General features: G+C 38.5%; 1 protein-coding gene across 1 annotated transcript; it reads left to right on the forward strand.

Annotated features, from left to right (window-relative positions):
- The first annotated feature begins 596 nt into the window (after positions 1 to 596).
- On the forward strand, positions 597 to 899 carry LOC118021344 (60S ribosomal protein L28-like). The gene has a single exon (XM_035021431.1). The coding sequence runs from the start codon at positions 597 to 599 to the stop codon at positions 882 to 884; it is 288 nt and encodes a 95-aa protein (XP_034877322.1). The 3' UTR covers positions 885 to 899.
- The last annotated feature ends 14020 nt before the right edge of the window (positions 900 to 14919 follow it).

Genomic DNA, 14919 nt, shown 5'->3' on the forward strand with positions numbered 1-14919 from the left:
AGCGCCGAAAAGGTGGTTTAAAATGTGGGCAAAAAAAAAAAAAATCCAGGGCGCCTGGGTGGCTCAGCTGGTTAAGCGACTGCCTTCGGCTCGGGCCGTGATCCTGGAGTCCCGGGATCGAGTCCCGCATCCGGCTCCCTGCTCGGCAGGGGGTCTGCTTCTCCCTCTGGCCCTCCCCCCTCTCATGTGCTCTCTCTCTCTCGTTCTGTCTCAAATAAATAAATAAAATCTTAAAAAAAAAAAAAAGTCTATGGTGTGGGGCGCCTGGGTGGCTCAGTCGGTTAAGCGACTGCCTTCGGCTCGGGTCGTGATCCTGGAGTCCCGGGATCGAGTCCCGCATCGGGCTCCCTGCTCGGCGGGGCGTCTGCTTCTCCCTCTGGCCCTCCCTCTCTCATGTGCTCTCTCTCTCTCAAATAAATAAAATCTTAAAAAAAAAAAAATCCATAAAATGTAAAATGTGGGCAAAAGTAAACATTGATTGTATTAAACAAAAAGAATAACGTGGAGCCTCTCAAAGTTTTTGTACGGATTTAAATCATATAGAACACATTCTCCGCTTTCCGTCTCCGGCTGCCGCAGCGAGAGGAGCCGCCGCCATGTCCGCCCACCTGCAGGGGATGGTCGCGCGGAACTGCTCCAGCTTCCTGATCAAGAGGAACAAGCAGCCCTACAGCTCTGAGCCCAACAACCTGAAGGCTCGCAACTCGTTCCGCCACCACGGGCTGATTCACCGCAAGACCGTGGGCGTGGAGCCGGCGGCCGACGGTAAAGGCGCGGGGGTGGTCATGAAGCGGAGATCCGGCAGCCGACACCCGCCGCCTCCTACGTCCGAACCACCATCAACCAGAACGGCCGGGCCACCCTCAGCAGCACCCGGCACGTGATCCGCAAGAACAAGGACCGCCCAGATCTGCGCTTGGCTGCCATTCGCAGAGCCAGCGCCATCCTGCGCAGCCAGGAGCCTGTGATGGTGAAGAGGAAGCGGGCCGCCCACCAGGAGTGCCTGAGCACCTGCCCCTGCCGCTAAAGCAATAAAGATGGCAACCTCCTCAAAAAAAAAAGAACACGTCCTCTTACCACAATGGAATTAAGCTAAATACATTTTCAAGGCATTAAAATTAACTTGATAATTTAAAAATATACTTCTAATTAACAAAAGAAACTATAACGGAAATTAGAAGGTAGAGTATCACAACCGAATAATGGTGCAAATATCATACAGTATAAGAAAACTTAAAAACTGTTAAAAGGGGATTAAACTAATACAGGAAAAGTCATAGTCTTAAGTGCATATTTAAAAAAAAAATAAGAAAGGTTGAAATTAAGGAACTAAGTATCCATCGAAAGAGATTAGTAAAATAACAGTAAAATAAGCCCAAAATGACAAAAGAGCCTGCAAAGCAGGAAATAAAAACAGTAATAGCAGAAATTGATGAAATAAGTGAAAAACTAACATACAGAATATAGACGAACAACAAAGCCAAAGGTTGGTCCTGGAATTGGCAAACCTGAAGTGAGTAAGTCAAGGAAAAAAAAAGTCACAAATAGCCAGTATCAGGATGGGGTGAATGTTAAATTGATAAGAGGAGGCTATTAGTAAAAGAATTCATATTTTTAAAATTTGTAGAAAAAATAACAAGTAGTAAATACGAATATTCCTACTTCCATTAAAGAAAAAGAATCACCGGTTTAACATCTTCCCACAAAGAAAACTCCAGGACCATATGGCTTCACTGACAAGTTCTAATAAACATTCTCAGAAGAAATGATTCCAATTCTATGTGAATCTTCCCAGAAAAGAAAAAAATTAATAAATAACACATTCAAATTCATTTTATGAGGCTAGTAACACCTTAATATTTTTTTTAAAAAGTTAAAAAAGGAAAATTAGAGTCCAGTTTCACTTTCGAACACAGTTGTAGAATTCATAAGCCAACAATACAGTACTATGTAGAAAGGATATTATTATGAAAAAAGTGTGTTTTATCCCAGAGGAGCATTAGTTTAACAGCAAAAAATCATTAGATTGATATTAGAAAATAACTGAATGCATTTTGCCACAAAAATAGATTAAAAAAGAGAAAATTCATAGGGGTTGACAAAACTTTGATAAAATTAACCTCCATGTTAACAGCTCTCAGAAACTAGAGGGGGAAAAAGGAAATTTCCTTTATCTGATAAAGGATATATACAATATCATTTAGAGCAACACCAAAACTTCAATGTTGTTGAAATGTTGAAGGCCAGCCCTTTAAGATAGGGATAAAGAGAATGCTCACTATGTCCTGTGCAACAATGTATTACAGACGCTAGACAGAGGGAGAAGTAAATAGTAAATCAAAAAAGCAATGGAATATATGAGAATTGGAAATGAAATAGAACTGTCATTATTTGTGGATTATATGATTGTGTAAAAAGAAAATCCAAAGGAATCTACAGAAACATGATTAGGCTTGATAAAAATTTAGCAAGATAGCCGAATTCAAAAATTAAAAAAAAATATATATAAATATCTACCAGTAACATTCAGAAGATGAAATTTTGAAAATATAACATTTGTAAGATTATCAACATATATCTTAAGAAAACAGGCAAGATCTCTATGTAGAAAAATTATAAAACCTTATTTTAGAAAAATTAAGAAAACCTAAATAAGTGGAAATTCCATAAATTGATAAACTGAAAAACACGTTATTGTAAAAATGGCTATTCTCCTTATGTTGATTTATATAGACTCAACCTCTATCAAAATTCCAACAGGGATTTTGTGGAATTTGATAGTTTTAAAAAATTAATTGAAATGCAAAGGGTAAATTGTATTTATGACCCTCTTGAAGAAGAGAATGAAGTGAGAAGACGTGCTTTAGTAGATAATTCTTTAAAACTACTAAAAAATAATCCATAATATTATTGTTGCATGTAGTCAGAAAGACTTAGGGAAAAAAAATTAATTAAAATGAAGTTTAATTTAATTTAAAAAGGTTAGAAACAAAGCCACTGCTTATGTATGGGCAGTTGACTCATATGAATGATATGGAAAACACAGGCTTTTCAAAAAATCACATTGGGATAACAATACTAAAAAAATAAAACTATTTTATCTCTAGTTCATGCCATGCACAAAATTAATTCCAGGTGGGTTAAAACCTTAACTATGAAAGTTAAGCTTTATAGCTTTTTTTAAGAAAAGAACATAAGCAAATACCTTCATGATCTTACTAAGATTTCTTAAGGAGAGCACAAAAAGCGTTACTATGACCGGGGTAAATGAACACATTTGATGACATTGATATTAAGAATTTCTATTCCTTAACACACACACACACACACACACACACACACAAAAGGAATTCCACCCTAAGAATTAGAAGACAAGTCACAAAATAGGAGATATGAAATGCATATCAGACGAGGGTTAGTATCAAAAATATCATAGATTAAAACACAAATCAATTTGAAAAGGAGTATAATTCAATTTAAAAAATAAGAGCAAGATTTGAACATGCTCCTTCTACATGAAATTAATGTCATTGCCCGGGACAGTCCTAATGTATGTCCTGTATCGTGGTTTAATAGTTAATAATGAATCCTTTACTCTCAAGAGCATCCTCATGGATTCACTAAATAATATGTTCACAACATCTTTCAACCTTTCTATTCTCAAACCCATCCTTTGCCCCTAGCTTCTGAGGTCTCTAAAGCCCCTAACTAGAGAAGCTCACTGGAGTTATGCAGAATGAGTCTTTTGTTTCTACTGGGCTTCTCCGTCTGCAGGTTTCAACTTCTCTTTTTTTTTTTTTTTTAGTTTCCCATTTCATAACATGCTATCCTCTGTCTCCTTTTCTCTTTGTCTTTGTGAGTTTAGAATACTTTATTTCTTTACCATCATCACAAGGAGGAGGGAAAAGAATTCAAAATAAGTGATCGTACGATGCCATACTTTACCCAAAGGACTCATTTACTACTATCTGTTATTCATTTAAATGCCTAGTTGAAATCACATCCACTCTAGAAATCTTTCACAGTGAAACAGAAGATGGTGATATCTTCTTGAAAAACAAGATTTTGTTCTTCATCTTGACAAATGCAGTTTTCCTTTTTGCATGTTTGATCCCGTCTGTTGACCTTCCTGCTTGATTGCTTTATATACACTGAATCAGAATTGATATCCTTAAAACAGGAATCTGTGCCACATTAACAGAATTGTTGGGATTTTGATTATGAGCCTGATGTATAAACTGAGGTCTGCTTAATTTGTTACAGTCTCTATAGTCAGAAGATCTGTTTTGAGATTCACAAAAATGTGCTGTTTGCACAGTCTTTCTTTCCTCCTCCTGATTTTTATTGACAAGAGCATTAAAGACAGGAACCTAATTAATTTCTTAAAAGCTGCTTCTTCTTTGAGGACATCAGTCCAGAATCCAGGGACGCATAATAATTTGCTGAAACTACTTTGATTGTCAACTGAATGAGGACAGGAGCCAAGTTTTCATCATTTTCAGATCTCCAACACCAAAGGAGGGCTCCACAAATGTTTGTATTTGAATAGATATTTAAAATGACGATTTTCGGTTCCCTCACTGAATAGAAATACATGTGCCCTTTTCACTGAGGGTGATGTAATGATGCTGTCCTACTTCCTCCCTCCATTTTTATCACCTTGGTAATAAAGGCAACCATATGAGATGACTTGCCGAAGAGAAATGTAGTCGTGTCAGCGTTTCACTTAGCTTTGTGCAGGGTATGGCTGTCCTAAGAAAAACTTTGTGGGAACTGATAAGCTCCTTAGAAGATGACACTTTCAAAATACTTTCTTTTTCTTGAGAAAAAAAGATAGAAAAATAAAACATTTCCAGTTACTAGGTACTTCACTTCTATTTTTACTGGCATAATAGAAGGCTCATGAGAAAGTGTCATTGATGAGAGAAACAGATAATGGCTTTCTATATACCGACATTATATTCTGAGATTCAAACAACTCTGAGACTTAAATTGCAGTACCTGGGCTCACAAAATGAAAATACATCTGTGTCTAATAACTTCACAACAGTGTGTATCCGTGAGAAAATTTTCTCATAGAGTCTCTCTGAGGCAGGCCAGGAGTAGGATGAGCATCTTTACTTGAAATCTGCTGAAATTGAGAACAAGGAAATTTAAATAACATGACTAAAATTGCTTTGCCTATGATGGGGCTGAAATTAGAATGTAGATCTCTGGATTCAAGGTTGAACTACCCCCACTGGGCCTGGGAGGAATCCAAGTACAGTGACAGAAAATAGCTCTTGCCAACTTCACAGTATCTCTGACTGCCGGTGTACAAGGAACCCAGCCCCCTCCACTGTGCCTCCCTAAGAGGGAGCAGGACTTCAATGGTACAATCTCCACTTTTCCTTGGATATTTTCTATCCCTATAGAATGAATAAATGGCAGTGACCTATAAGGACCCTACTGGTGTGGTGCCAGGGTAGAAGGTAAGAATACGGAGTTAATTTGTGTCTAGATGGAAGTGATCAAGGGCGCCCGGTGGCTCAGTAGGTTCAGCGACCAGCTCTTGATTTCAGTTCAGGTCATGATCTCAGGGTCATGAGATTGAGCCCTGCGTCAGGGTCTGCACAAAGTGAGGAGTCTGCTTGAAATTCTTGTTCTCCTTCTCCCTCTGTCCCTCCTTAATGACATGGATTTAAAATAAAATAGTAATGAATTAGTATTATTCTTGAAAGTTTACCACTTAGTTTTTACATACATCAATTTCTGTTATATAATCTTCAAAACATTCCTATGTGGCAGGTATTGCCATTTCTAATTCTATAAATGAATAAATGGACTCAGAGGAGCTAATAACTTGCTCATGATCATCCAGCCACTGAATGGTGAAGAAAGTAAGAGTAACAGTCTTAATAGAGATCTTAAATTTGCATCTTTTATTTCCCTTTATTTTTGCAATAGGGAAGGGCAAAGAGGGGAGTACTAGAAGCAATTGTGGTTTATAGCAATGCGGGAATTTTAAACAAAACGTGATAACTCAGTATGTCTTCAATGCTAAAGGGAAACTGTGCTTAGTATCAAGCCAAGGTGGGTGTCACCATTACAAAAGAAGTGTAGAAAAAAAGGCATCCATACCAGCCCAGACAGACAACAGATCATCCCAGTATGCATATATTTGGGAAAATCCTCAGAACCAATTGCTCCAATGGCTTCCAAGTATAGGAGTGTTATCTAAAACTTGCTGAGTAATTACTTCATTTTTGACACTTGGCGCTTCCTAATTGTATGACATGCTTCTTAAATGATGAAAATAAAGATTTCGAAGAAGAGAAAACTTGTGAGAGCATGTGAGAGAAAAGGGTTGTGGACCCATCTAGGTAAACACCGAAGGCTCCAACACAGGCAGAGAAAAGAGACCATCCACAATGCCAATGAAGCAACCGGCCTAAATCAAATAGGCAGATCTTCAATGAACACCTACAAATAAATGAATATTTACATCACAGCGGCATCATATTCAGGAACTACACTGTTAGCTACACCTGTTAGGATTAAATACTGAATTAATATCTACCATTTTTACAGGGAAAAATCTGTTGAATATAGCTGGGTTAATTAAGTATTGGAAGATTTTACCATTTCTATCCCCTATTTTCAAAATTTGTACATATCTGCTCATCCTGGCCCTTGTTACACATTACATTTTTTTCTAGTATTTGCTTTCTCTAAATAGTAACAGCTACTATATTTTAAGCTCTGGGCATTTTGCTGAATAGTTTTAGGCAATTTCTCATTAATCATCACACTAGCAAGTTATTATACTCATTTTATAGGCAAGACTGAATCTCACAAAGGGTTAAGTAAATTGCTCCATATAACATGGTGGTAAAAAGCAGATCTAGGGTTTCAATCCAGAGTTAAAATCCTTGAAGGTGAGCCAGTATCTTTTGTGTATCTTCCATATCAGCAGTACCTACATTAGTATGTGCACAGGAATCATCTGAAAAACTTAAGAACAGTTTCCCACTTCCTTCCCTCTGGAAATTCTGATTCAGTTGGTTTAGAATGGAACATCAGTCTACGTTTTTCACAAATCCTTTGGCGTGACTCTTACACAGCCAGTTGAAAGATGTGTTATTTAGGGTCACCATATCAATGTCTTCCATATATAGGGAATAAATATATATATTTTACATTTTGAAGTAAATACTAGGTATTGACCTGATGCCTCTTTGTGTCTGATAAGATTTAAAGATTCTTTTGATCGTGGGACATGACACACTGCCAAAGGATAGATGAAAGGCAGAACTCTTGGTTACTTTCAGCTCCACACAGGGGAATGTGCAGAAAAGAATAACAGCACGCTAGAGCTGTAGGAGCAGTTTATGGATGGCAAGTGGGGTGGTTTCTAGGTTTCCAGGGTTCCCTATGAATTGGCTAATTTGAATAATTGTGCCTAGGAGCTGTACCTAGTTGTATGGTAGCTGGCCACAGGATGATTAAGAAGAATGCACAAGGGGCACCTGGGTGGCTCAGTTGGTTAAGCGTCTGCCTTCGGCTCAGGTCATGATGTCAGGGTCCTGGGACTAAGTCCTGCATCAGGCTCCCTGCTCAGCGCAGAGCCTGCTTCTCCTTCTCCCTCTACTCCCCCCGCCCCCCATGCTCACTCTCTCTCAAATAAATAAAATCTTAAAAAAAAAAAAGAAAAAGAAAAAAGAAAGAAAGCACAATAACCTGGAGTGTGAAAGCCAGATAAGAGAAGTGGTTAGGGGCGGAGATTTAATTGAGTGCTCAAAAAGGGGAACAAACTGGCCTCTAGCTAAGGCCTCAAAAACTGGGTCAAGACAGCACAATTAAAAAAACAAACAAAACACAAAACAACAACAACAAAAAACCATACTATACTTTGTTCCTTAGGATTATTCAAGATTGGTCAGACTTCCAATTCACAATTTATAGCTAGTGAAATCCTCACCAATATGCCTCTGGTTTCTAAATATAAGGCAGTGAAGTAGGTGAGTGATGCCTTCTGGCCATTTCTGGCTCCAGCTTCTAACAACGCTGAATTCTTACTCTCCATGCTAGGTTTTGAATTTATCATCTGTCCTGGAGTTAACCTCAGCACTTTGCCTTGCCTTGCAAATTAAACAAAACAAAACAAAATCATAAATGCATTCAGACACACAGACACACAGATAAAAGCACTTACAGAAGGCATTGTGTGCGTAGCACACTTTGATGAAGGCTTGGGGTTTAAATTAAAAGAAGTTTAGGGGTGCCTGGGTGGCTCAGTCAGTTAAGCGTCTGCCTTCCACTTAGATCTTGATCCCGGGGTTCTGGGATAGAGCCCCGGGTCAGGTCAGGCTCCCTGCTCAGAAGGGAGTCTGCTTCTCTCTCTCCCTCTGCCTCCCTCCTCCATCCACGCAGGCTCACATGCTCCCTCTCTCTCACAAATAAACAAATAAATCTTTAAGAAAAAGAAACAAATAAGAAGTTTAGGGGCACCTGGGTGGCTCAGATGGTTAAGCGTCTGCCTTCGGCTCAGGTCATGATCCTGGAGTCCTGGGATCGAGTCCCACATCGGGCTCCCTGTTCGGCGGGGGGTCTGCTTCCCCCTCTGCCCTCTTCCCTCTCATGCTCTCTGTCTCTCATTCTCTCTCTCTCAAATAAATAAAATCTTTAAAAAAAAAAAAAAGAAGTTTAAATTGCTGCATTAATAACAATTTTCCAATAGTCAATAGACATTGCTGCTTCCAAACTTTTTGGGCAATCTCAAATGTTGCCCAGGCATTGACTCTTTTTCCTTTAACTTTCTCCTCCCTTCTAAGGCAGAGGGGCGTGGTTAGCTCTTTTGTTTCCTGGGCTTCCTCCTAGTCCTCTTCTCATGGTCTCATAATCCACTCTGTATAATTTATCCGGGTATTTTCCTAAAGAGGGTATGTTTCTACTGCTGCCAGCTATTAACATTAATATTTATTTTCACTCTGCTATTGAAGACATTTGCCTTCTCATGGGAAATCTTCATTTCACTGAAAGATGTCTTGTAAGGTCTTTACTTAAATTATCCCCCTATGTATGTTTTGATAATATTGTTTTCCACAATAATTATAAAGTAATTATTCTGATTTCCACTCAGTAGCCTTTGGGAATAAAATAGACTGGCTAGAGTGTGACTATTGTCTTATCCACTTTCACCAGTAAATTCCTTGCATGCTGGAGACCATAATGGCTTAAAATTGATTTCACTGAGTTCTGTTTCACAGTGCAGGGCCAGAAGTAAATAATGACTCGAAAAAAATCAGATTATGTGATAAGAAGTTCTAATTAGTATAAAATAATTGATAAAGTGGGGTTGGGGGGCAAAAAGCAAGCAACATACAGCATTGTTTCATTTTGCTAGAGCAGGGAAAAAAATAGAATCCCTTCCTTAAACCTCTCTTCTGAGCCTCACAATTTTGGAATGTGCTGGAGCTCAGTTCTCACCTCACTCTATTCCATACTTATGCTGATGCTTCCCAAAGAAGTCTCAGCCTCACTGCTCCCCTGAACCCTGCAGCTCCATGGTTCTTCTTGGGCTCCTGATAAGCACTTCGAGAAAACATGGCCAAGCAGAATTTCTGATTTTCCCTTCCAGTTTCCCAATCTTCCTCAAATTAATGTGTCACTACCATTCACTAGGTGGATCCAATTCCTTGCTTTTGCTTGCATTCTTCCAACCCATCAGCAAATCATATTGGCTCTGCCTTTTGTGAAAGAATCTGAAGAACCTGCTAAAGAATGCATGGATGCACTGTAAGCAGCATAAAGAAAGGTGGTGGGAGGGAGAGAGTACTGAGTTAGAGACCAAAATTACTGTGGTTTTATGTAGGCTGCTCTGTCGTAATATAAACTGGAACTCAGTCTCCTTTTTCCAGGGGAGGGAAATTAAATTCCCAGAGGGGAATTAAACTAAAAAATATTTTAATTTTTTATTGTTACGTTAATCACCAAACATTACATCATTAGTTTTTGATGTAGTGTTCCATGATTCATTGTTTGTGTATAACACCCAGTGCTCTATGCAGAGCATGCCCTCTTTAAGTTTTAAAACTAAATAGCTCTTGGGGCACCTGGGTGGCTCAGTCTGTTAAGTGTCCAACTCTTGATTTCAGCTCCGGTCATGATCTCAGGGTATGAGATTGAGCCCCATGTTGGGCTCTGCGCTGGGCATGGAGCCTGTTTAAGATTCTCTCTTTCCCTCTCCACCCCACCTCTCTCTCTCTCTCTCTAAAAACAAACAAACAAATAAAAAAACCCATAAATAAATAAAAATAAAACTTGAACAAAATTCAGTTCCAAGGTATGTTTCCTTGGGTTCTCACTATTTTCTTTTCATCTTTTTTGGTAGGGACTTTAGGAATTCCCAAATTGTCACAAATTCCTGCTGTCTTTCATCCAGACCACTTAACTCATTAATATTTCTTACCCTAGTCCTTAAGGGTATTTGATTTTGTGAACTCTGAGCTAGAAATCACAGTGTTGCATCCCTTTTTAAGTCAAAGCATACTGTCCATGAGGACCTACACATGGAATAAATACTGAAAACAATTCAGTGAGTGCATGATGGTTTTCAAATGTCCATCCAAGCTTAAATTTATGCATAAGCTAATGCTGTTCATATCTTGCATAGCTGTTAAAGGACAAAAGCATACTGAGTGTGTGTTATGACAAATCACTTTAAGTACTTATTTTCGAACATCATTTTATCTGTTTTGACTGATACATGGAAGATATATAATTTGTTTCATTGCTGTTATTTTAAAATTGACTCTATTCTAAAGAATCATGACAAGAAATGAACGTTTCTTATAAACAGCCAAGAAGTCTGTGGTAGCAAAACATCCAGATGCAAAGTGGAAAATTCAGTCATGTGATAGTTTCCTCACAGAATGCCAAACATCTGGAGGTTTGGGGAGAACTTCACAATTACCTAAATATTTCATTTCTTATCTGGATGTTTATTTTCCTATAGCTGCAATCTAATTTGGCACAATGTCAGTAAGTAAGGGGCACAGTGGGGGGAGTGTTGGATTCTAAAGAAAAAGGTTTTTTTCCCAAAGAACTGTTTAAGACATTATTTTCAAGTTCCTAAATGTCCTGGTCTGATCAAAGGCATTTCTTAAGTTTGTCTGCATTTCACATAGTACACTCCTAAATCATGAGCTTTTAAGTTTGCCTTTTTTTATATAGTAAGAAACATAGTGCAAAGAGAATTGAAGAGCTGTATTTGCATAATAAAGCCTTACTCCTTGTTGAATTTCCATTAATTCATCATTAATTCAGTTACAATGGTGTATGGAGAATATGTACATGAAAAGTACCAGGAGTAAATAAACTAAATGTAACTGTTTTTTTTTTTTTTTTTAGAATACTTAGGATTTGGCTATTCTTTTTAAAATTTTTGAATTTTCTGTAAAGATCAATATTATTTAAAAAATAAACCAAACAAGTTGAGGGGCACCTGGGTGGCTCAGTTGGTTAAGCATCTGCCTTCCGCTCAGGTCATGATCCCAGGGTTCAGGGATCAAGCCCTTCGTTGGGCTCCCTGCTCAATGGGGAGTCTGCTTCTCCCTCTCTCCTTACTCGTGTTTTTTCTCTCTCTTTCAAGTAAATAAATAAAATCTTAAAAAAAAAAAACCAAGTTGATTTAGTCTTTCAGCTGAACACAAATATTTATAAATTTATTTTTCAGAAAAAAAAAAAAAAAACCTTATCTTTTCAAGATCACATTTCAGCTTGGATATCTCATCAACATGGTTCTTATGAAGAGTATCCAGGGAAGTGGGAGCAAGCAGGAGCCTGCTAATATTTAGAAAGCATTAATTGATATTTTACAAGGTCAACAGTGTAATGCAGTTATTTCTCACTAATGAGGCAAGCATCTTCAGGAGCATCAGACTCTCAAAATACTCCATGGACAAATTACCCAGGAATTTTATACTAAAAGACCTTTTTTTTTTTTTTAGGGTTTTATTTATTTATTTTGAGAGAGAGAGAGAGAGGGAACACAAGCAGGGGGAGTAGGAGAGGGAGAAGCAGGCTTCCTGCCGAGCAGGGAGCCCGACATGGAGCTCTGGGGCTCGATCCCAGGACCCTGGGATCATGACCTGAGCCAAAGGCAGACGCCTAACGACTGAGCCACCCAGGCACCCCACTAAAAGACCTTCTTAAGAAAACTAAAAATTGTCATGAGTAGCTCCAGTGGTACAATCAGTTAGCATGTGGTACTTAAATTCCATAAGACCAACCATAATTGTTTATCTCTCTCATAAAAATGAATTGTGGCTCTATGTTTTGGGGAATAAAGACACAGTGAAAAATATTAGAAGCACCTGAAAAAGGCCTACCAGAAATTCAGACACCTAGACACACAAATCAAATCAAATTAACAAACATTATTCACAGAATTTTCTATCTTCTGTCTATTCTTAAGCCCAAAGCTATTAGCCATTTACTATATAAAATACTAGCAAAATAATACCTCATTTTAAGAAAGGTTGCATATTTCCACACTCTGGGAAGAGATGTCATTTAATAAACTGCTTAATGAGTTGCAGTTCGATGGTCCTGTGGCAGTAATAAGAGTATACCTGGCAGTAAATCAATGAGAAAACACTAAGATCATCAGAACAGGCTACCTATAAATCCTAAATCTGCTAGAGTAATCAGTAAATTCACTGCATGCAGCAAATTAAGTAACTGTATAACAAAGAAAGCTATAGGAAATGGGATTATATTTGGCTTGTATATTATTCTACTCAGAATACCATAACAAAATACCAGACTGGTTGGCTAAAAGAACAGAAATTTATTTTCTCACAGTTCTGGAGGCTGGAAGTCTGAGCTCAGGGTGCCAGCGTGGCTGGGTTCCGGTGAGAGCTCTCTTCCTGGCTTGCAGATGGCCACCTTCTAGCTGTGTGCTCTCATGGCCTTTCCTGGGTATACACTTGGAGAGAGAGAGAGAGAGAGAGAGAGCTGTCTTTCCTCCTTTCCTAGAAGCCCTTCAGTCCTATTGGGTTTTTTTTATTTGTTTTGTTTTGATTTATTTTTTGCACACATGCACGTGAGAGGGAGAGAGAGAGAGAACTAGTAGGGGAGGGGAAGAAGGAGAATCAGACTCCCCGCTGAGCAAGGAGCCTGACACGGGACTCAATCCCAGGACCCTGGGACTCTGATGCGAGCAGAAAGCAGACGCCCAACCGACTGAGCCACCCAGGTGTCCTTGTCAGTCCCGTTGGTTTAAGGCCCTACTCTTATGACGCACTTAACCGTAATTACCTCCAAAGACCCTTTCTCCAAATACAGTCACATTGGGGCTTAAGGCTTCCATATATGAATTTCAGGAGAGAGGGCAAAATTTAGTCCATAGCAGTTTGTTTGATTTGTGTGTGTGTGTGTGTGTGTGTGTTGGGAGTAGGAGATTTAAGAAAGTGTTTAAAGGCCTAATATTGCTAGAATACTTATAGTAGGACTTTATAAAATAGATAAAAATGTTAAGATTTTACTAGATGTTTACAATACCAAATGGTAAGGTTTGCCATCAATTAGTGGACAAATGTAGCTCTATAACTCATGGTATTCATAGTACAGTTTGAGACATATACATGTGGTCAATAGCAAACTTAGGTCCAAAACCAAAGCATGGGTCAGCATGGGTCTTTTTCTTGAAGTTTCTTTCTTTTCACAGAAATTCTCTTCATGCCTGAACTTAAGTTTCCTAAAAACTTTTAAGAACATTGAAGACTTTTCCTTCACCATAAACTTCAATGGGAAAGAATAAATGGGTAAAAATACGAATGAGTGAATCCAACGATTCATGGATTTCAAAGACAGAGGCCTCTTCTGTAGTCTTCCTTTACAACATATATTTTTAAAATATTATAATATTGCAAATGACAGTCCAGATACTGGTATTGAGTTCTCTGAAATTTCAGGACAAAATATGCATTGTCAAGCAGGCAAAAATAATTTATGTTATATTGGCAATGAACAAGAAGGACTTGAAATTTAAAAATACCATTTATGGAGCACTTGGGTGGCTCAGTGGGTTAAGCCTCCAACTCTTGGTTTCAGCTCAAGTCATGATCTCAGGGTCAAGAGATCGAGTGGTGCATCAGGCTCTGTGTTTGGTGCAGAGTCTGCTGGAGATTCTCTCCCTCTCCTCCCCCTCTGCTCCTCCCCCACTCACACACTCTCTTTCTCTAAAATAAATAAATAAATCTTTAAAAAAAGAATAACTGTAAAGCCACAGTAATTAAGACAATGTCATATTAGTGTAAAAATAGACAGATCAATGGAATAGCATAGAAAATCCAGAAACAGCTCCACATATGCATGGGCATTTGACTTTTGACAAAGAAGCCGAGGCAGTTCATTGGGAGAAAGAATCGTTTCAACAATGGCGGCAGTACAGCTTGATTCTGCCTCACCATAAAAAAAGTTAATCAAAATTTTATCATAGACCCTAAACAATGCTACAGAAAAATTAAAAACATTTGCTCTTCAAAAGACATTCTTACCAAAATGAAAAGGCAAGCTATAGAATGGGAGGAAATATTTGCAAAACTGATTTTTAACTAAGAGCTTGTATCCAAAATAGAGAAATAAATTTCAAGTGTCAGTAATAAGAAAATAAGCAACCCAATTCAAAAAGGGCAAAATATTTGAATAGATATTTCAGCAAAGAAGATGTAAAGATGGCAAATAAACATGTGAAAAGATGCTGCTAAGAAAATGCCAATTAAAACCTCAATACAGGGCGGCCTGGGTGGCTCAGTCAGTTAAGCATCTGCCTTTGGCTCAGGTCATGATCCCAGGGTCCTGGAATCAAGCCCCAAGTCCAGCTCCCTGCTCAGCAGGGAATCTACTTCTCCATCTCCCTCTGCCACTCCCCCT

The sequence above is a fragment of the Mirounga leonina genome, unplaced genomic scaffold (genome assembly GCF_011800145.1).
Source record: "Mirounga leonina isolate KUSES-001 unplaced genomic scaffold, KU_Mleo_1.0 Mir_174, whole genome shotgun sequence".
NCBI classification, from domain to species: domain Eukaryota; kingdom Metazoa; phylum Chordata; class Mammalia; order Carnivora; family Phocidae; genus Mirounga; species Mirounga leonina.